Source organism: Cydia pomonella, chromosome 16 (genome assembly GCF_033807575.1).
Source record: "Cydia pomonella isolate Wapato2018A chromosome 16, ilCydPomo1, whole genome shotgun sequence".
Lineage (NCBI taxonomy): Eukaryota > Metazoa > Arthropoda > Insecta > Lepidoptera > Tortricidae > Cydia > Cydia pomonella.
In genome coordinates this window covers 1,708,934-1,733,021 of record NC_084718.1, presented here as the reverse complement: position 1 = coordinate 1,733,021, position 24,088 = coordinate 1,708,934, and the positions used below count along the sequence as shown (strand labels likewise).

At 37.0% G+C, this 24,088-nt stretch overlaps 1 protein-coding gene across 3 annotated transcripts; it reads right to left on the bottom strand.

Annotated features, from left to right (window-relative positions):
• Window positions 1-149: 149 nt before the first annotated feature.
• Window positions 150-23,110, bottom strand: LOC133526212 (mitochondrial 2-oxoglutarate/malate carrier protein-like). Of its 3 annotated transcripts, none has more exons than XM_061862739.1 (8): window positions 22,823-23,110; window positions 6,792-6,970; window positions 6,404-6,509; window positions 5,776-5,897; window positions 4,590-4,763; window positions 3,562-3,664; window positions 3,217-3,335; window positions 150-2,065 (listed from the first exon to the last, which is right to left on the bottom strand). In XM_061862739.1, exons 2-8 carry the CDS (start codon window positions 6,863-6,865, stop codon window positions 1,876-1,878), a joined length of 888 nt encoding a protein of 295 aa, XP_061718723.1. In that variant the 5' UTR covers window positions 6,866-6,970; window positions 22,823-23,110; the 3' UTR covers window positions 150-1,875. The 3 variants fall into 3 exon arrangements, with proteins under 3 accessions (XP_061718723.1, XP_061718721.1, XP_061718722.1); XM_061862737.1 differs by lacking the exon at window positions 22,823-23,110 and adding an exon at window positions 16,678-16,807; XM_061862738.1 differs by lacking the exon at window positions 22,823-23,110 and adding an exon at window positions 16,461-16,642.
• Between the last annotated feature and the right edge of the window lie 978 nt (window positions 23,111-24,088).

The window sequence follows — 24,088 nt, the reverse complement described above, 5'->3', positions numbered from 1 at the left end:
GCTTTACCTAAGATACCTAGTCTGTTCGGAAAGTGAAGAGTCGTGGAATGTATTGGGCCCAATACATTCCACGACTCTTCTCTTTCCGCACAGACTCTACTTGCTTTGTGGGATTTTCTGTGAGGAAAAAGCTTAATAAAATTAAAAAGAAATTTTTAAAATGAAAATTTAATAAATCATTTGTTCTTTATCATTTACCTATATTATTTGAAACATGGTTTTTTGAAATCGTTCGAAATAATAGTATGACGCAGGCAGGTATAACATGTTGTAATTGTTTTACTCTTTCATACTGAGTATTTAAATAAATCAAGTAATCTATTCTCAAAACATACGTTTTAAATATCTACAACAATGCGTGCAAAAACATACAACAAACAATTCTAACATATTAGATTAAGAGTGACGTAACATTGCACTCGGAGCAAAGCGAAAGACTCAGAATCCGTGACATAAATAATTAATTATCTGTCTTATTAGAATAAATTATGTACAATACACAACACACATTATTGAAAAACATATTAGACTATTTGTAGTTATTGAATTCCTAATAGTGTTATCGTTTACCCTAAATGACATAACACAAATCAAAAAATAAAAATAAAATCAAAGATCAAAAGGCAGTCATCGCACCATACAAAACGTACTTTAAGTTTAAAATATAAAGTAGGTACTATGGTAAATTTTATATATTTATAAGATAAAACACTCGTTTACCGCGAAAACCGAAATTCGCAGATTGCGGGGATCTTTCTCTTTTACTCTCATTAAGACGTAATTAGACTGACAGAGAAAAATGCCCGCAATAGGGAGTATTACTGCAATGTTCTGCCGCCAGAGTGCAACACTAGCACCTTTCATAAACCATAGAGTAACTTATTCATACTGTGCCTTAAACTGTTTTTTGACAAGTTTTCACAGATAATAAAATATGACATTTTATGGATCAAGGCGGTTTGTTTACAAGGGGCCTATCGGGAAACGCGAAAATCGAAATTTAGTTATCGCGCTTAATCGCTCGAATATGCAAGATTGATAGAGAGGTTAAATAACGAAATTTCGTTTTTCTTGTTTCACGGTAGACCGTCAGATTGTGATGGATTGTGGTAGTGGCGCCTCCTACGCAGAGTTTCGCGTAATATTCCCTATTGACGAACTTCGATTTTCGCGGTTATAGCCCAGCATTCCTTGCTCAGCTATAGTTGACGTGCTCCACACCAAAGAGCATAATAATCACTACGTTTTACTCCACACAAAACTATACCCACGCTACTTTAATCTAAGTAACCATGGCAACATACAATCGGCCAATCTAGAAATTGTGCTACAGGCGCATTCAGATATAGTGGATGCGCTGTCAGCGCGCACACATATAGTAAACACCCCTATAATGAAACAGGCACCAGTAATGGGATGGTATAGACAAACCTGTAAAACAAGTATTTACCATCAGTTTATAAACGCTTACAACATTTTACCATAACCAAGAGCCAAAGAGCTGCTTAAGTTTAATGTTTCATGGATATTTGTTAGTTTGAAAACTAATGACGCCATACGTCCCATAACTGGAGCAAAAAACCATAGTTTTAATTGGTTAATAATATTGAAATCAATTGCATTAGCTTTCATTAAATAGGATAGAAAATGTCCAATTCGTCCTCTATGGACGAATTGGATATTCAACTTTTAAAGCATAAAGCGGTAGGAATTTTACAGCTGTCAGAGTGAAATATCAAAAATACTCGAATTTTTCTCTTAAATGTTCCATGATTGGTGCCGTTAACACACTTGTGTACTGTAGATCATTCAATTTATGCGAATATTGCATGACTTGAGCTAGTTAGGTGCATCATAACCTCTACAGGCGTGTATTTAGGCTAAACTTAAGTAGAAAGCGTTGATCTGCTCCAATGCAATCAGCGTGAGCACAGTGTGGGGTCCGATCTTGAAGTAAGTAGGTAGGAACCCGCTCCAGAGACCTAGAGGGCCTTCCTTCTTTATGACGCTTAGGATAACGCCAATCATGCTGGCTCTTGAACCGCCCTGCGCTGCGTTCTGGACTCTGGAAGACAGTAATAATAAATAATAATTAAGCCTATATATATCCCATTGCTGGGCACAGGCCTCTTCTCGTGCGCAAACGTTGGCCCAATGCGGGTTGGCGATTTCACATACACCTTCGAATTTCTACGCGGATGTATGCAGGTTTCCTCACAATTTAAGACGGTACCTAATGCTTGATTATTGATCATTTGTGTCCACGACCGGCAAAACGTCCCACTTCGTCGCTTGCCATAAGGTCGCTTTGACAGCTTATTCGTATAAAGATACAAACAAATCTCGTCCCTATGGCAAGCGACACATTGGAACGTTTTACCGACCGAGGTTCGTGCAGAATATAATGTTGAATTTAATCGTTGTTCCGAAATCGTATACGATAAAGATACGCGCCGTAGGCCTTTCCTACAAGGGCATCAAAAATGTCTTCCATTCTCGATTATTTTATTAGAAAAGGTACTGCGAGGTAAACAACGAGTAAGAAATATTGATGCATCGGAAAAATAATCATTACTAATGAAATCAGTCTTTTTTCTAATATTTAAAACCGTATTCCTAAAGATAAGAAGACACTCTTATTGGAACAAGTACTCTTTGTTTCTAAGAATGAGCGCCTTGAATTTTATCGAGGAATATTATCAATTTTACATTATTGCGACTTTTCTTGTGAGACCTCTTAATGAAGTGAAAGTCGTTGATTGTCGAGGTCGTATCGAAACCAGTATAAAACCATCTGAATTACGGGGCCTGCCGCAAAAATCGAAATTCGCAAATTGCGGGGAACTTGCTCTTTTACTCTCACTGAGAAGTAATTAGTGACAGAGAAAAATGCCCGCAATTGACGAACTTCGATTTTCGCGGTTATAGCCCAGGTTCCAGTTTAGGTCGCCTTACCGTCAGCCCTTTGTTTTGTACAATACAATACAATACAAATACTCTTTATAGCACACCTTAATAAAAACAATACAGGGATTGAGATTGTAGTGCCTATGCAGTGTTTAGAATTAATTAATTTATTATTTATTTATTTAAACTTTATTGCACAATATAACAAATAAAGTACAAATGGCGAACTTAATGCCTAAAGGCATGCTCTACCAGTCAACCATCAGGCATCAGTCAATTTAGACTATCAAGATAAGAATGCAGACTTACTTCGTCTTGACTTTGTCAAACGGCAGAGACGCGCTCGTTGCAAGAAAGCCGGCTATCATGGATGCGCAAAAATGGAGGGGAATGCCGTCCCCCATTTTAGGTAGTAGCGCTTCGCGGGCCTGCAAACAATCAATATAAATATCATGCATCTAATCTAATGGTTTAGGTTAGGCCTCGAGATTTAGGTGAAGGCCGGTTCTGAATTCGCGCATAGCGGCACTTAAAGCGTGAACGGTTCCGAGGTTTGAAGCATACGGCTAGCTGCCAAAGTCACGCTAGACTAGCAGTAGCTAAGTAGGCAAATGGCATAAACACTAAGGAGAGAGAGAGAGATGTACATCTTACCTGTGCATAAGTGCCCAGCTGCGCAGCGTTGAGCACGGCGGCGCGCGCAGCAGTGGCTGAAGTACCGCGCATAAGGGTCAAGAGACCCTCCTCCTTGATCATCCTGTGGATATCGGCAGTTAACGTCAATTTTAGGTACAGGGTATGTTCTTCTAGGCCTTACCTAGAGCCTACCCAGCTACATTCTAAAACTTTTAGTGTCTATTAACATAACTTATTCATAATTCCCATGTTAATTTACACGGTTGGCTACCTACTTTAGAATTCGTTTAAGTATAGGGAAAATAATGTTACAGTTTTTCTCAAATGAAGGAGGTTTATTCGAAAGTCTATACCTAATACCTACAAACCAATAACCAAACACCTAATGACCAAAATTAGCTGGCTTCTATAGCCAGTTTTTTTTTGTTGTGATACAGACCATTCACCATGTGGGCGTAGAACTGACACTAAGTACTACTAAGCAGGTGCCTAATGATGGCTAGGTATAGTCTCACGCAACGTCAAATTTGATGATGATCATAATCTTGGAGTTCCTAACAGAGTACCAAAAGTCTAGAACCTTTGCAAAAAGAAGAGACCAAGGGCATTAAAAAATACTTTGGTGTAATTCCGTCGCTGTTCGAGTGGCAGGCGGCCGTCAATAGTCATGCGCACTAGTGCTACTTCAGCAGGGACTCATCGCGAGAGTCCAAGGGAGGTTATTACCAGCCTAAGGGCATTGTGTTAGTGTAGCTTCAGCGCCCGGCGGACCTATATGATCACCTTGGTAAAGTTAGTCCAGGGAGATTATTACCGGCCAAGAGTAGGTGTGATTCCGTTACTGTTCGAGCGGCAGGCAGCCGTCGGAGGTCATCCTAACAAGCGCCACCTTGGCGGGGTTTCCAACGAGTTCAAGGGACGTTATTACCTCTAACGGCATGGTGTTGGTATAGTTCCAGCGACAGGTGGCCCTATGTGGTCATCTTTAACATTACCACCTCGGTAAGGTTAACCGCTAGTCGGTTCAGGTCCAGGGAGATTATTACCTGCTAAGGGCATTGAACACATTAGTGTAATTCCTTCGCTGTTCAAACGGCAGGCGCCCATCAGCAGTCATTCTCACGAGTGCCACCTCAGCGGGATTGCCAACAAGCGCGCCCACGCTACCGGCGACCACGCCGATTGCCAGCTTCACGCCGAAATTCGGCACGCCATAGTTACTGCACAAAACACACATGTATATAAAAAAAAGGTTCTGACCACGTTAACTTTCTATAAACTTGGCAGCAAGAATACATATCCCTACAAGCTCCAAACTTTACATAGAATTTGGCATGAAAACTTAGTGTGGTCCAACTCTAACCTCTCACAGAAATATGAGCACGTTCAATACAAACTACAAGACAGCCTTGTATTCATTATTGTCTTGTATTCGCGTATGACATGTAAATAAAATCTATTAGAAAGATAAACCTCAACTCTGAGAAGATCCGTCGTAAGAAACTCTGCGAGATGCATTATTTTAGAGCAGTTCGGCGTGTTCTGATTGTTCTGCAAGATACTGTTTTGTACGAAATTGCGAACTGTTGCTTACTTACAATATTGTCCGACGATGAATCCGACTTACTTAGTATCCCATACTCAGAAGAGATATTGAACCTTTAAATCTAAGGAGAGACTTTGCCTCCTTATGTGTGTTCTACCGCTCGTACAATGGACTGTACTCTGAATTTTTTTTGACAAGATGCCAACGTCCGCTTTTTATTATCACCGCACCGCTCGCCGTCGGCAGGGTGGTCATCCTCATACCCTGCAACCGAAATGGTCGCGCACTGTGCAATAAAAGAGGAACTCCTCCCATGGACGCTCCGGCTGTGGAATGACCCAAGGTTTTGTTTATCGAAGTGCTTGAGTATGAGGTTGGACTTTGACTCCTTTTTTGCATTGCTGGACTCAAGTGTGTAATTTTCGAATTTTAATGTGTACATAATTTATATCTGTTGTTTTTTTGTTTTGTTTTTTTTAGTTTGATTTTGTTTTGTTGTTCTTATCATTATCTTTCTATCTTATTTCTTTCATCTTCTTGTCCTGTGTATGTGTGCTTTATGGAATTCTTTCTTTCTTTCTAGGTTCTTCAAAAAAGGAGTGAACGCTTACCATCATGCAGGTCGTATGTTTGCTTGCCATCGACGTTGTATAAAAAAATGAAATTTCGTCTTTTGGCGCACTCACGCAGTATAGATATCAGTGATGTAGGTGAAGCAGCCAAGCCGGCCCGTAGTGTAAGTAGCTTGTCGGAACAGCGCGGCTGACAGACCGACGTAGAGGCCGCCAGCGCCCTGGCTGCTGACCACCTGAAACCGTTAAAATTCAGCATCCTAAAGTCAGAATCAGATATATTTATGCCAATATGATATGAGATATACTTTTGAAATTGATAAGTGTGGGTACACACATTGGTCCGAACCATAACTAGTTGGTGTGAAAACTAAAGCGAAGAGATAATATACGGTAGTACCGGTAGACTGCATTGAGAACTTGATTCTTAAATAAATTCTTGAATTAATATAAGATAGAGTCAGACCAAGCTAAGATGGCAGCGATTTTCATACCCTAGACGGTGCAACTGTTTTTTCATAGAAGTTTGACGTTTAAAATAACTCTTGCGCCGTCCGGGCTATCAAAATTGCTGCCAACTTATCTTGATCGGACTTTAGACTATTTGATTCTTAATAAAACTAGTATAGGACGAAGGTTGGACAAAGAGTTCTGAAACCCAAACCGATACAAAAAATTCCAAGTTTTTTTTTAGGTTCTGATTTTTTCTATTCTACGTTATTTTTTCTTATAATATTCCTACCTCTCTGGTCATGGATATCATGGTGACATTCTTGCCAGCCGTGCCCAGGAGCTGCATACGGGTTTTTACTAGATCCATGGGTTGGACTACACTCGTAGCACACATGCTGAAAAAATAATAGACGTCATTATTTTGATAAATCTAAAATATCCTGTCCGTATTTTCCTCAACAGTTCAGTTCAGTGTCAAGAATCTCGTACATTGGTCCACTATTTCCTATCTCTATCGCACGTTATTATATTGCAGTTCCGCTCATGTGTCCGCCGGTCAATCCCACTGTGCGAGCGGGACAGTAATATAATTATGCGTGTACAATAAAGGGTCAATGGACGAAATTCTTTGTGCTTAGCGTTCTTACTATTATTATTAGTTTAATTTTTACACTTACCCACTGAGGCCTCCGAACACGAACCGGAGACCTCCCGGTATGGTCTTCGTGTCCCCTATTGTTTCGGCAGGCATGGTTATAGTGACTGAGATTAGACAATAATACTCCTAATTAGGCAACTCATTCCCTTCCTTTAGAGGAACTTTAGACGAGAGGGTATTTCTTGAATTTTTATGCACCTGAAATAAAGAATACACACGGAATAAGTTAATAGTTCTTATGAAGCTGATCTAGAGCAGAGCCCAACTGGGGAAGTACCTCCACTTTACAGAAAACAGCAGCCAAATAACACTAGACCCTACTCATAGTGTTGTGTTCCTGCCGGTGAGTAAGGTTGCCAGAGCTCAACGACGGGGGGCGGGTTTAGGGTCGGCAACGCGCATGTAACTCCTCTGGAGTTGCAGGCGTACATATGCTACGGAGACTGCTTGTTTGCCACCGACGTGGTATAAAAAAAAGCAAATACGACTGGAGAAGATTGTTGAAATGATTATACTGAAAACGAAAGTGAAAGATTTATTTAGTTTTTTTTAGTTTATGCATATATTAGATACAACGAAAGAGAATTTGAAATAGAGGTGATTATCAAAGAAAATTTTGTAGCCACAATAAATTTACTGCCATCTTTCGAGACGTGATTAAAACTTTTAGAACGCAATTTGACTTTGATCCTTATTCTTTCACTGATATGTGTTAAATTTGTTAAATATCAAAAAGTGGCGCCATCTTATCGGGCGTTGGCTAAAGGTTGTGGCTTTTGGCCTTTGATCTATCAGATAGCGCCACTTTTTGATATTTAACAAATTAATACAATATCACTGAAAGAATAATAGTTTTGAACCGCATCTTTTACAATCATATTTAGGTTACAGCGAGGACTACGGAACTGACTCAAATATGTTTGAATACAAAAGAGAAAAGGTCATACAAATCGGATGTGCGTATGTTGAGGTATGGTGTGCCTCAAGGTAGCTTATTAGGGCTACTATTATTTTTACTCTACATCAACGATCTCTCTAAACATGTCAAGCACCCTATGGTTTTATTTACAGACAGTTATAAATTATAACTATTTATTGTAATATGGTGGTGTATAGGTGATAATCTTAACTACATTTTTTTTACTAAATTAAACTTGTCTAAAACAATAAAATTAAAATATTATATATAAGGTTGAACATATAAAAAAAAAGTTAGTCACCGGGCGGGATTCGAACCCGTAACACTGGTTGTTTCTTGCCCCCCGCGTCTTAACCCGCTGGACCAGACGGACAGTAGCCTGCAATTCGAAATTAGCGACCATATTCGGCGTCAAAAGAAAAACGCATGAAAACTCGAAAACACGCGATTTCCCAAACATAAGATTAATCTAGATCGATTGTTTACCCCCAAAAACCCCCATATACCAAATTTCAGCGAAATCGTTAGAGCCGTTTCCGAGATCCCTGAAAAATATATATATACAAGAATTGCTCGTTTAAAGGTATAAGATACGTAGATAAGACACCGTGGTCTGGACATTGCGAAATCATTATCAGTAGGCGTGCCTTCCATGATAACGCGTAGAATATTTTGCTAAACTTGGCTCGACCTTGAACCGTGAGACTGTGGTCATTAGACTTTTTAATGGACTAGTATTTTGGCCTCAAACCACGTGTAGAGATCAAGGACTTGAAATGTAGATTTATATCACTTGAAAAGCACATTTAGGCTATTTTGGGATCCCGTACCCAGTTCTAACAACATTGTTACTTGTAGTTGTATATTATTTAGAGTGAAATCACCAAAAGATGACCAGTTAAGCAATTACCCTAACTTTAGATTTTTTTTTTACATATGTTGTAACTTATTTTTAACAAATTTATTTTTTTAATATGATTCTGCATATAATCTAGATTAGAATTAACTCACAAATGCTCATATTGCAATGCAGTATTTTTATAAAAAATATTACCTATATGATGAAATAGGGCGAAATGCCCAGAAAATGAACACATGTGGTGCCCTATCTCTGAACGTTTTGACTCCAAAAGATGAACCAGTATAAAATCAAAATCAAGTACCCTAATATTGTACGACAAGATGCCAATAGATGAACAAGTATATATAGAGTGTAACTTTGCCCTTTTGTTAAATTTTGACCACTGAGCAATTATAATTGGTAGCGAAAGAAATGCTGTATAAAATCGCAGTTTAAATTATTTGTGCCAGAGAGAGAAAAAAAATGCCATAGGTGGAATTTTGCTCCAAGAAGAAAATTTGATCCTCAAATAAATTAAAACGACTTAATAAATTAACTTCTACACTTTTTAAATTTGTATTTGTATATAATATAAAAAAGTAATTAAGGTACCGATTAAAGATAAAAAATTCACTATTTTTACAATTAAACTTGTTCAGTGTTGAAAATGCTACCCAAAACATGAACGAACAAATTACTTGGTTCAAGTTTTGGATACGGTATTGAAGAAATGAACTATCAAAATTAATGCGAAATTCATATATTGGAATTGAGCCCAAAAGATGAACTAGTAAATTATCATAATTCATCTTTTAGGGTTAAGATTTTTAGTTGAACAGCCTATACTGAAATAAACCTTGAAATAACTGGGTTAAATAAAAAAAAGGTTTGTACGGTATTTGCTAAAAACATCAAGGCCTAGCTAGCTATCAATTTAAAACATAAATTATGCGTCTACCTTTTCTATTAGATTTTATACAAGCCTTTGCCCAAAAGTTGACCGCCGGTCATCTATTGGCTTAAGCATACAATATTGGAACCATAACTTGAACTGCAAAATAAATATTTTAATAAAATTTGACGACCGGTTTGGCCTAGTGGGTAGTGACCCTGCCTACGAAGCTGAAGGTCCCGGGTTCAAATCCTGGTAAGGGCATTTATTCGTGTGATGAGCATGGATATTTGTTCCTGAGTCATGGGTGTTTTCTATGTATTTAAGTATTTATAAATATTTATATATTATATATATCGTTGTCTAAGTACCCTCAATACAAGCCTTATTGAGCTTACTGTGGGACTTAGTCAATTTGTGTAATAATGTCCTATAATATTTATTATTATTTATTTATTATGCAATACTTGATAACGAAAACGTTAGAGGAATTCGTTTAGAATCTTTTCTGTGTAAAATAATGTAAGTAAATCCATAATTCAATTTTATACGCAATTATAAGCTTATACTTTGAAGCGCTAATTTTATTAAGATCTCCAAACAAATGGCGATTTTGGTGTGGACCACGCATTTGACGACCGCTCTCAGCCACACGCACAGCACAATGTTAGCCTCGGCAAAGTATTGCCACGTTAGGAAAAATATACCCTCAGGTGCGCAAGATAATTCACGATTTAATCATATCGATTTTAAGGCCAAATGTTCATCTTTTGGTGGCACTAGCCTAGAAGTAAGGCTTGTAGCGCGTTATAAGTAGCGCCAATTAATGAGTATCACGCACGCTTGTGTACGGGATTATCTTTAACAAGTCTAGTGATAATTAAGTGTAAGTAAATATTTGTGACAAACCTATTAATAATTATGATATGGAAATTAATGATACTATAAATGATATAATAAAATGGCTTAATGGTAATAATCTGATAATAAATATTAATAAAACTGAAATAATGCACTTTCGACTAAACACACCCATGTTGCCTGTAAATTGTAATTATCAAAGACGTGCATTGAACCGGTTGAAGAATCCAAATTTTTGTGACTAACTATTGATAGCAAGTTGTTTTGGAAACCACATACGATACGGATGAAATTTGTACAAAGCTAAGTAAATATGAATACGCGCTTTACAGATTATCGAAGTTAGTAAGCGTTGAAGCAGTAATTCCCGCATATCATGGCTACGTTGGGTCAACCCTCCGCTATGGTCTTATATATTGGGCGAATTCGACCAACAGGGAGATCGTATTCAAAGCACAAAAAAACCGGCCAAGAGCATGTCGGGCCACGCTCAGTGTAGGGTTCCGTAGTTACTCTTCCGTCATAATAAGCTAAACTGGAGCTTAAAGTATAGTAAATTGTTAACCAAGGGATGAAACGGTACCTTTCACCTGAGTTAAACAAATTGGCAAATTTGCATAATCAGTACCTAATTAAAATAAGTCTTTTTACTATGAAGGGAAAACTTTTTGCGATAACTCAAAAACAGCTAAACTGATCATGTCCGCTATAGTTTTCATTTAATGTCTTTCTTAAGCTCTACTTCCACGATTTTTTTCATATTTTTTGGACCTATGGTTCAAAAGTTAGAGGGGGGGGGACACATTTTTTTTTTCTTTCGGAGCGATTATCTCCGAATATATTCACTTTATCAAAAAATGTTTCTTGAAAACCCCTATTAGTTTTGAAAGACCTTTCCAACGATACCCCACACTCTAGGGTTGAAGCGAAAAAAAAAGTTCACCCCCACTTTACGTGTAGGGGAGGTACCCTAAAAAAAATTAAATTTTTAGATTTTATTGTACGACTTTCTCGGCTTTATTGATTTATATATCCATGCCAAATTTCAGCTTTCTAGCACTAACGCCCACGGAGCAAAGCCTCGGACAGACAGACAGACAGACAGACAGACAGACAGACAGACAGACAGACAGACAGACAGACGGACATGGCGAAACTATAAGGGTTCCGTTTTATGCCATTTGGCTACGGAACCCTAAAAACGATGAAAAAATTTAATTATACAGCTGTGTTCCATGTTTTAAAAAACTTAATCTTTTGTCTCTACCATGCCTCTTCATATTTTAATTTGAAATTGCTGTATTTGTCAAAACAAATCTGAATTTATTTAAACAAAGTGTCACAAGTATTTAACAGAGATACCTACCGCGCTCAAAACCTTTGCTCAGTATTTTCTCGTACTGTACCAATACGTATTGTGTTTTGTCTGGCGAGCTTCAAAACATGCAAACCATTGCACTAGTTCAAAAATTACTTAAATATATTATTAACCGTTAACGTTAAATTAGCATGTAAGTAATTGTGTATAATATATGCATGACTTCTTGACATAAAAATATGAATGAATTTGTAATACATTTGACAATTATTAATATTATTGTATAATAGGGTTGTTTCCAATTTTTTGAAACGCTTGTATTATGTACATTCTATATTAACTAAAAGTTGCCCTAAAATTCAACTTTTATACTAAAAACGGCTTTAAATATGTTAATAGTATTTTATGCAACAGTTGTATAAGAAGGGTTAAAAAAGGCGAGTGGCGTGAGTTACAATGTGAGCCGGAGCCGAAGGCGTAGGCGAACATTGTAAAGGAATACGCCACGAGCATTTTTTGACCTACTTATACAACGTTGCATACAATATTTTTCCTACGAGTCAACAAAAATAAATCTTAATTTAGGTAAACAAAGCAAAAGTATATAGCCAAGACGCGCGAGCATACCTTGTTACGCGCCCGGCTCGCCCCGGGCCGCGGCCGGCCGGTCAGCGACACCTCGTAACTCATGAGGCCCTGGTACTTGCTACTTGCTAAATTAAATTTTTGGACAGTTTTTTCTCAATTTTGGCCACCGTAGCCTACGGAGACTAACAAGCAACGCTAAGCGGTCTTCGTAGTCTATGGGTGTTGCTATATTACCTCAGGGTGTCACATGCGTGTTTCTGACTTATGAAGTAATTATTTTTACTATGCAACCAAATGAATATTTTATAAGTTGGCAGCAATGCACTTAGTTTAAAACTGTATTCGTTTTGGTTTTGTTAGGTTGGTAGCCGTTGAAAATTGTGTGACGTCACAGTTTACGGTTTGACACATAACTTCATACACACGTAGAAGATACGAACTGTCAACTGACATTTGTCATTTGTTGTTTATCGCTTAACTGTCAACAGTGTCAATCCGAGAGTTGAGACGTCATCAGAATGTTGAATGGCGTTTCGAGTTTGGTCACGTGACGTGTGCCAAAAGATATTTTAAATTCAATATTTACAAAAATATGGTCATTACAGGTCCCCTAAAAGTAGTTTAACATGTTCTTATAATCCAAAAGAATTTATTGGGATATAATTCTGCCCTAAGATTTGTAGATGGAAACAACCCTATTGATTAATATCTTTTTTTATTTAGTTAAGTATATTTTAATTGGTATGTGTATACCTAATTTCAAATGTGTATGCTGTCGGCAAAACATAGCGTTCTCGCATACTTTTCGTACCAACATTGTTACCTATGTTTACAAATAAATCATTTGAATTGAATTGAATAAGAATCGAAGCCAAATGGTGTCCTAAAAGTTTTAATCATATGTCGAGAGATGGCAGTAAATTTACTGTGGCTACAAAGTTTTCTTTGACAAACCTCTACTTCAAATTCTCTTCAGTCATAGAGAAATAAGAAGTAATAGAGTGCTCACTCCATACATCAGTTTTGGTACCTGAATGCTTATTATATACGCAGTCGACATCTAGCATCGAGTAGCGGAACTCTCAGTACTGCTACTCAACAATAGATATCGCGGCAAACAAAAAGTCTAATGCTCAACGATTTTCCGCTAATATTATAACCAGAGTAACCGGAACTCTATTTTCAACTCAACTCCTCCTACATTTACCTACCTTAGGTAACAGAGGGCCTACCGCGAACCACGTTCGACGTGTTGCCTCCCTGTCACACTTACGTACGAATTTACAAGTGCGACAGAGAGGCAACACGTCGAACGTGGTTCGCGGTAGGCCCTCAGATGTCAGAAAATAACACCGGTTCTAACCCTACTAGAACAGGATCTCTAGAACTATGTCGTATGCATAATTATCAGACCGCAGTGGGGCCTACCGCGAAAACCGAAATTCGCAAATGGGGTTGGCAACTGTCAAAGGTTTGCATAGATGGCGCCATCATAGCTTGCCCCTGTCTCTAGATTTGTTCTATGAGATTTGGCTTAAAGTACTGGAATCCAGGTCACAATTTTCCAAAAAAAAAAACAAGAATTTGACACAATTCTAGGGATTGACAGGGCAAGCTATGATGGCGCCATCTGTTTAATACTTCGACCGGCCAACCCCATTGCGGGGATCTTTCTCTTTTACTCTCATTAAGACGTAATTAGAGTGGCAGAGTAAAATGCCCGCAATTGACGAACTTCGATTTTCGCGGTTATAGCCCTGATGATCCTTAGCTCCTAACAGGCTGAAAAGTGGTGCGTTATCCTTGCCAGTGCAGCCCTTTGAATTTCCCCCTTACAATTCTCATACATTCGCTTTCGAAAAAATCTTAGCATAATTTACACTATCAAACTATTATAATATTAGTATCAATTTAAAATGCGTTTAATCACCTTTACATTGCCATATTTTATGTTTACAAGAAGTATTTTTCTTTTAAGTCATTTAAAAAATATATAAAGGTAATTGTTTGAAGAGTCGCGCGTTATGCTCATTTCTAAGGCTTTCCATTACGGCAAAAAAGGTCTGAAAACGATCAAACAAAACTTATACACTTACCAGATGATAGAAAAATGTTTATTTAATGCACCTAAGTCAGAAAATTATTATAAATAATGGAAACTACTGTTCTTTTTTATACCACGACGATGGCAAACAAGCATACGGCCCGCCTGATGGTAAGCAGTCACCGCAGCCTGTGTACGCCTGCAACTCCAGAGGTGTTACATGCTGTCCCAGCTAAAATGCTGCACTAAGTAGTTCTAATACCTAAGAGTTGGATAGTGTAATACGAGGGCTGATCCGAAAGTTGTTAGTTGCTCCGACTCTACTCATGCGATAAAAAAAATATTTATACTATTGTGAGGGATATTTCAATGCTACTTATGGCCATAACTTTTTTTAAATTAATGCAAATAGTTTTTTTATTATATATTTTTAACTGAAAGCTGTTTTGTTTGGGGTTACGGTTTGCTTAGAAAAAACGGCAATTTTGGGATCAATTAAATGAATTTCGTATTGAAATATTTGAAAATCGAACTTAAATTTACCCGGGTCTAATTATTATCTTCCTTCTGCTATTTCCAATGTATAAATCTATAAATAATCTTATATGCATATATGTATTTTTTTAAATATCTGAAATTTTTACTTTTAATGAAAGGACTCATTGTTGACACCTATTAAATCATATTAATATTTACTCAATCAAAACGATTTTAACGTAAAAGAACGGCCGAGATTCATCATTAGTAGCACCTAAAAAACTTGTTTTTTTTTTTTTTACAAAAACTGTCTATAAAATGACAGCACATATGGAGTCTCAATTACTGATTTTCATGACTGATGGTTAGGCTTCGACGCGTCGAATTAAAAACAAAAATAAGCGTTTTCTAAAAATGTATTTACACCACTGTAATAAGCACTGAAAAATCCCTCACAATAGTATAAATAAAATTTTAATCGCATGCGTAGAGCCGGAGCAACTAACAACTTTCGGATTAGCCCTCGTATATATTATTTATGGTAATTTCAGCCATTTTGCTATTTATCAGGTTTTTCAGAGGTACAAAACTACATTTCAAAAAACTTCAAAATGTTCCTATGGTGCACTTTTCTAAAGACCCTTGAAACGTGTATTTGTTATTTTTTAAGTCCTGTTTAAAAGGCCTGTTTCACAATGTCCAAGTAAAGTATTTGATAGCTAATTATCAAATAAATTAACTGCCTGATAAAACTTTCTGCAAAACTTAGCACTTTATCTACCAGTTAAGCTTATTTGAAGATTGTGAAACGCCAACGATGACATTATTCGTCAGATAAGTGGCAAGTAACTTATTCATGGCTTATTTACTTGGATATTGTGAAACTGGCCCTAAATCTCAAATAAATAATATTTTTTGGAAACTAAAAATATGTCAATATAAAGGTAATATAAAGAACTCAATACAGGACTCGCCTCGGGACTTAAAAGTTATTTAAGCGTCGAGTCTCGTAAAAACGAGTCGAGTTCTTCAAATACAGACTCAAAAGACTGGAACTCGTACCAACATAGTACTCGTACTTAATTAACACGTAATAATCGGAATTGAGTCGATTTAAAATATTTAAGTATGTACATGTACGTATTCTCCAGTCTACGTATTGACACTGGTGACACCTGTCCTAATATAGTTTTCTATTATTAGCATTTTTTTGTCGAATGAACTGTACAGTTACCAGTACATACCACCAGTTTGACACAGTTAAGGCAGTCGTGGTAGGGCTACTCGTCTGTTGTTTTGAGGATTCCGTGCCTCAAAAGGAAAAACGGAACCCTTATAGTTATAGGTACTATATACTCAAGTCTGCAGTCCCTTGAAACTGTAAAAGAATCAACCCTCTAAGTTAACGTAAACAAAGATAATATTTCGATAATCTCAAAGGAAAATTTATAGAGTAGGTACTTCCCGTTGACCTAGAACTATGAAAACGTACGTATTTCGCCTTACACTACAAATACAGGGAGAAGTCTGAAAACTATTGTTAAAAAAAAGTATACTTTGTACGAAACCCTCGGTGGGCGAGTCCGACTCGCACTTTTATAAATTAAAACTGATACAAAATGCGTCGTACCAAAACAAAACTAAATTGCTACGTAATTGACTGATAGCTACGTAAATATGATTAATTTTAACGAAACGATATTATTATCTAATCACAAATAAAAGATAGTTCAAGAGTTGCATTTTACCTCGACGTTTCGGACTTTAAGTTGCATCTCTAGATTTCTACAAGTGTAAAGTACAGTCTATTCTTGACTTGTTCCAGTTTAATTTTAAAATACACTGTTTAAATATAATGTTTTATATTTGTCATCAAGAACAATTTAAGTTTGACCAATGCTTAATAATTCCACCACATTTCACACCCTAATACCACACATTAAGGTCTAAATTGCACTCGCTCACCTGCAACACGCCGAAGGTGCGGTTCGCGCAATGTCATAATAAAGACAAGCCCACAGACTGATAAACTGCGCGAACTGAATGCTACTTGACTTGCAGATAGCAATTATATCCTGTTCGGATTGATAACTTTGGACTTTGATCGTACTTTTATAGTATCGATACTGTATATTTGTACTATTTGAAACCTTATTCCTAAGACTTAAAGTTCATTAATGGTTAGGTAATGTATATCGATGGGCTATTACTATCGTTATTACTGTTATTACTGTTCTCTCATCCTGATTGAAACAATTTATATTAGATAGAGATCTTTATTGCATTTGGTATGTTAGATAGGTAAATGAAAGGGATTCAACATAGGTAAGTTCACATATCTTATACAGTACCTGGGCGACCGAGCTTTGCTCGGTTATAACTATTTATTGTAATATGGTGGTCTATAGGTGATAATCTTAACAACATTTTTTTACTAAATTAAACTTGTCTAAAACAATAATAAAAAGCGGCCAAGTGCGAGTCGGACTCGCGCATGAAGGGTTCCGTACTATTTAAGACGTATTAAAAAAAATCTACTTACTAGATCTTGTTCAACATTTTACCACTTTGGACACACATTTTACCACTTTGGAAGTGTCTCTCGCGCAAACTATTCAGTTTAGAAAAAAATATATATTATGAACCTAAATATCATTTTTGAAGACCTATCCATAGATACCCCACACGTATATGTTTGATGAAAAATTTTTTTTTTTTTAATTTTATGACGTATTAAAAAAAAACTACTCACTAGATCTCGTTCAAACCAATTTTCGGTGGAAGTTTGCATGGTAATGTATATCATATATATTTTTTAGATTTTTCATTCTGTTATTTTAGAAGTTACAGGGGGGGGGGACACACTTTTTTTCACTTTGGAAGGTTCTCTCGCGCAAACTATTCAGTTTAGAAAAAAATGATATTAGAAACCTTAATATCATTTTTGAAGACCTATCCATAGATACCCCACACGTATGGGTATGAAGAAAAAAAATTTTTTTTTTTAATTTCATGACGTATTAAAAAAAAAACTACTTACTAGATATCGTTCAAACCAATTTTCGGTGGAAGTTTACAAGGCAATGTATATCATATATTTTTTTTAGATTTTTCATTCTGTTATTTTAGAAGTTACGGGGGGGGGGGGGGGGGGGGGGGACACACGTTTTACCACTTTGGAAGTGTCTCTCGCGCAAACTATTCATTTTAGAAAAAAATGATATTAGAAACCTCAATATCATTTTTGAAGACCTATCCATAGATACCCCACACGTATGGGTTTGATGAAAAAAGTTTTTTGAGTTTCAGTTCTAAGTATGGGGAACCCCCAAAATTTATTGTTTTTTTTCTATTTTTGTGTGAAAATCTTAATGCGGTTCATAGAATACATCCACTTACTAAGTTTGAACGGTACAGCTCTTATAGTTTCGGAAAAAAGTGGCTGTGACAGAATCGGACAGACAGACGGACATGACGAATCTATAAGGGTTCCGTTTTTTGCCATTTGGCTACGGAACCCTAAAAATTAAAAAATTATATATAAACTTGAACATATAAAAAAATAAAGTTAGTCACCGGGCGAGATTCGAACCCGTAACACTCGTTTAGCAGTCCGCGTCTTAACCTGCTGGACCAGACGGACAGCAGTGGCCGGAAACACGAAATTAGCGACCATATTCTGCGTCGAAAGAAAAACGCATGAAAACTCGAAAACACGCGTTTTCCCAAACATAAGACTAATCTAGATAGATTGTATACCCCTAAAAACCCCCATATACCAAATTTCAGCGAAATCGTTAGAGCCGTTTCCGAGATCACAGAAATATATATAAATATATATATACAAGAATTGCTCGTTTAAAGGTATAAGATATAGTATTTTTTAAACAGCTTGGGTCCGGTGACAGATGACATTTCAAAACAATTTTGCGAGATTTTGCGTTTTAAGGTTATAAACCTGCCATGCCCAAGCTCTTTGAAAAATAAGTTACATAAGTTATATATTATTATATTATACTTAGAATGTTTTTCAATGTCATTTGTGGTATTTATTATTATACTAAAAACTAAACTAACCTAGATCTAATCAAAGTAATTTTTGAAGTAACTTTCACCTTAATATCATATCGGAAATTATACGGCAAATCAATTGTGAACTGAATTTATATTGAAAATAGTAAATAAATTAAATACCTACCTGTAAAGTAAAACTCCTCAGGGTCGAAACGTATCACTTCCAAACCGCTTCAACCCCAAAAATCGTAAAAAAATAAAATACCTACATGTAAAGTAAAACTCCTCAGGGTCGAAACGTATCACTTCCAATCCGCTTTAACGATAAACATATTAGCCGCTTTCAGCAAAGCATGATCAATGAAAATGCCCTTTTCTCCGTATTAATTATCACACTCTCTCGTAAATCCTATAATTTAGACCCTATATTTTATTGTACCATTACAACACAATTAAATTTTGCCGCTAGTACCAGTAGTACCATCGTTACTTACTCCACCATACTTATAGCTGGCATTTATTATATACATAATATGTATTTTAATATATGTATGTATATGTATTTATATATCTCTTTTATTTATATTTGTATATGATATATTGTTTTGTTTTGTGTTTATTCTGTGCCAGGCTTCTTTTATTGCATCTGGAAAACCTACTGACATAACGTTTTTTTTTAATTGCGCTACCTAAAGGTAGTCTGGAAGAAATCGCTTTTTAGCGATAAGACCGCCTGTTGTTTACCTCTTCTTTATGTTTGTATTATTTGTACTGTTTCTGTATTGAGGTGTGCAATAAAGAGTATTTGTATTGTATTGTATTGTATTGTTACTTATCGACCTAGACATGGACAAGAAATTGTCAGGTGACAAATGTCAGCGTGGTGAAACAGGGCGGCTACCGGGAAAATCGAAATTCGTCAATTGCGGGCATTTTTCTCTGTCACTCTAATTACGTGTTAGTGAGAGTAAAAGAGAAAGATCCCCGCAATTTGCGAATTTCGGTTTTCGCGGTAGGCCCCCAGTTCTTGCGCACCTATTTCGATTTCGACCGAGCATTGCACCTGCGCGCATAAAGCACGCGTTTAGTTTTACTCAGCAGCGGTTCGCAATATTAAAACTTTAAAAGTTATTGAACATGAACATTAACTGTAATAAATACGAGTAAGTAATCAGATTTAGAGGTTTTCAATGCGACTCATTTGCAAAACAAATGATCTTGCCTAAAACACGCACGACCATTTCCCTTCTAATACGTAATTGAAGAAGCGTGACCTCGAGTGATATAATGAGTTATAGTTATTAAATGTTAATAATTACACAATCGGCTCGTGGGGGCCGTTTAGTAATTCGAGGTGACCGAGTCTTTTCGGCCGAGATATATTTTTTACGTGCAGAAGAATCGACTGATGGTAAGCGATTACCGTTGCCCATGGACAATTAGACACCCGCCGCATCACCAGAGGGGCTGCAAGTGCGTTGCCTTTAAGACGCTCTTTTCTCGAAAGAAACTCATAAGCGACATTGGACGTTTAAGTACCACTTGTACAATGGGCTGTGCTCTGAAGAATTGCTTAATATAATGCCAACAGTGTTGTGTTCATTCTCATACCCTAGAACCTAAATGGTCGCGCACTGTGCGGTTTAATAGAAATTTTCTCCCGTGGACGGCGGCTGTGGAATGAGCTCCCTTGCCAGGTTTTCTCGAGGTCTACAATATGGGGTTCTTCAAAAAGGGAGTGAAACGTCCGCGTATGTTACATCCCTAGAGTTGCAGGCAACCATAGGTTAGGCTTGTTTGCCACCGGCGTGGTATAAAACAGTTTTGAAGGTCGTATCAACGATTTAATCAAAAAATGCGAGAAATTACGAAAAAGACTAAGATTTACCATAATAATAATATTGTAAAGAAAGATGAATAAAGGGATATTATGGGTAAAGACATACAAGTAATAATTATAACTAGGTAAGTATTCGAGTATCGCTGTCTCTTTCCCTCTAAAGCAAATCTACCCAAACACTTCATCAATCCATTCAAATAAATACTGACCTACAACACACTGTTTACTATACTTGAACTTTGTAACTTGAACTCGACGCGCGATTAAAAACTTACCTTACCACAACCGCGTAAAGTCTAAATTCCTTCGTCGATTTCTTCAATCATGTGTTTAACACGCGTTTTAATTGATAAAAGACCTTAAAGTGTACAAGATAAGGGCGGTTCATTTTGTTGAGAAGTTAAATTCATGATACGACAATTAAAATTAGTTTCAAATGATAACGTCATGTTTAAATTTATTGTCACAATATTGTGGTACAAAGGTTATTGTTTACCACAACAACGGTACCGAATCCAGAAAGCTGCGCGTGCGACATTCAAACTGAAGGTCGCGGGTTCGTATACCGACTCGGACCGGACCATATGCGTTTCTTTTTCACGGAACTTGCCGTGATCCGTGAAGGAAAAATCGTGAGGAAATAGGACCAAGGCTCAGACCGGTTTAAAAAATAGCAGTAAATACCGGTTTAATTCGGTTTAACTTTCATAAAAACGCGAAGGTTAAAATAACTGACCTAAATGAACTGGTTTATTCGACAAGCGACGAGACGGCCGGCCGGTCCGGTGGTGTGCCGCCTGGTGCCGCGTAATCAACACACCGACATAGGAAGAACAATCTGACAAGAACTTTATGAAAATGTTCTAAAAACCGGTTTAAAAATAACGGTTTTACGAACGAAACCTAAGTTTTAAGTCCCCCCCCCCCCCCCCATTAAGCAAATTTCTATACAGGGAGACCTCTCTTTGCAGCTGAGTGTACACGCATGATAACTGTTTGGAAACAATGACATATATATCTAAGGACGGGCCTTAGTTCAGTGGCGTCAGTCACTCTCGAATTCGAGCCAATCGTGCAGTCTAACGCAACTAGTTTCGACCAATCGCGCGCGTGATGCGAACTCATCAACCAATCGCGTTGCGGCGTTAGACTGCACGATTGGCTCGAATTCGTGTGCGTGACACCGCTGTACTGGCCCCATTCTTATTGTCCGTAGGGCCCGTCCTTAGATTTATTTGTCAATGTTTGGAAATTTTCAGTTTCCGAGCCTTGACTAAAAGGCCCATTCTGACTTAACTATTTGTTATGGGTTTGAGCTTGCTTTGACACGAACTTGACGATCGTCTTCGACATTGGTGCGCTTCTCACGCACGACTTTCACTTCAATTCGCTTGCACCAACCAGCGTGAGCGATTTTCAAGGTCAAAATAAGATCAAATCCGTAGGAAACAAATTGTTAACACTTAAATCAGAATCCGGCTTTTAGTTCCTTCTATGGGTTGAAGGTCAGATGGAAATTGTGTTCGTAAAAACTAGCGTGCGCTAATTCTTGGGAATAGATGGATGGATGGATTCTATCAATTAAATAAAAAACTCGAGTGCTATCACATAATGTCTTTTTAGCTGTAGATTATATTTTAAATGAGAAAAATCTAAATTCATCAAATCAAATTCAACTCATACAAAAAGCTCCGTTATATTTTTGGGGTACAAAAAAACAAGACAACGAAAAGAATTTTGACACAGACAATGCTTTTGGTCATTTCTTCGTTTGTAGATAACACTATTTAAATTTATAACTATTTATTGATTCAACGAAATACAAGGATATAGACATAAAAATAAAAAACACTTAAATAAAAATTCGGCCTAAATCCTGGTTGTTCGGTAGGGTGCCCAGAAGGATAGATAGATAGATAGATAGATAAAAACTTTATTCGTTTCCACAACATACATGGTAGGTAATAGGTATAGACAATAAGAAGAACATGCAGCTTAGAAGGCTGGCCGCATTGCCCCGCTGGGTAACAATGCTGATCTGCTGCCCAAAATATTGCCCAGCCATATGGTCACCACAGAAGCCTCTATAAGTCGCTTAGACAGTTCCTCAAAGAAACGACGCGCGCTAGGCCCCCACGAACCCACGACCCCATGGTTTCAACACTTTCAACCCCAAACGCCCCCAAACTTCTCATATTACTTAATCGAAGAAGTACAATATAAGCATATAATATATATTTTTGTTCAATAACTTACCTATTGTCGGCTTTAAGAGCATTTACTTATGCTCCCAAAGTTACTCAACGTTGTATTTCCATCTCTTCTTGATTATTTCATCGAAGAAAAATAAAGTGAATTAAATCACGAGTGTTTTTCATCGTTTAGTTTTTTTATAGGTCTAGCTGGATCATACAAAATAATATAGATTTTTCGATGATAATAATAACACCAAAATTTAATTCTAACTCCAAAACTACGATAATTTAGTTCTTACAAATTACTATTCCACAAAATAACACGTTTCTTCACCGTCAGATCTGACAAATCTTTCAACAATGATACATCAAACCACAGACTAATAAGAGAATGTAGGTAGTTATCAAGTAGTTATCTTGAGTCCAAAGGGTGGTATAAGTATTATGGAAGGTAGAGGTTAGGAATATAATGTCCATGTACCAAAAAGTGTCCGTCAAAAAACCTTAAACAGGTGGCGCTACAATACCTAGAACACTTGAAAAAAAAAAAACAAATCATAGACAGCGCACTTCGCTTTGTCAGTAACAAAGAATACAATTCCTTACCTCTACCTTCTAAAGGCGGTTTTCCACCAGTGTGCGGTATTGTGCGGCACAAGCACTTTTGTACCTACTGAATGCGTTTGTGCCGCACACTGGTGGAATCCCGTCTTTAAAAAGAGAGACAACGGCGGGAGGAAAAGGGACGGCCGCTTTTCCATACAAACGTAGACCCCATTTTCCTCTCTGGATATTGACGTTATGAAAAATATTACATAATTTGATGTATATTAACGATAGCTATGCCCCTACTTTTTTCGTTTTTTTTTGATTATTGTAAAAAATAGGAGGTATAAAAGATTTAATATAATTTTTTAAATGCTTCTAACTCATAAAGTTAAAAATAAATATGGTACTACGCTCTTATTACATTGGAATAAGATGTTATGGGACATATTTTTGAGTAAGATGTGTACACCCACGCGCGGGTCGTCCACTTTCGACTTATCAAGTTCGCTAAATTTTAGTTCGCGTAGTTTCATAGTGCACTGCTGATAGACGTTAATCAGTCGGTCAATTGTGGTTGCGCCAACTGGCCCTTAGTTTAACCACAGTAATAACTAGCATGTATACCTAAAAGCTACTCTAAATGTTTTGAAACAGGTTTTATTATCAAATAGCTACTAAATCAATCACAATTCGCAATCACTTCGTGTCTACAATATCAACAGCCAATAGATCGATGTTATCAATCCATTAGAGTATATTGGCATGTAAACATTCAATG

Bases quoted from the DNA above. Each gene is read 5' to 3' on its own strand.
- LOC133526212 (XM_061862739.1), bottom strand. From the start codon at position 6,865: ATGCCTGCCGAAACAATAGGGGACACGAAGACCATACCGGGAGGTCTC. The intron at 5,898-6,403 runs GTAGGAATATTA...TAACGGTTTCAG, and splicing joins TGATATCCATGACCAGAGAG to GTGGTCAGCAGCCAGGGCGC. The intron at 4,764-5,775 runs GTGAGTGCGCCA...TGTTTTGTGCAG, and splicing joins ATCACTGATATCTATACTGC to TAACTATGGCGTGCCGAATT.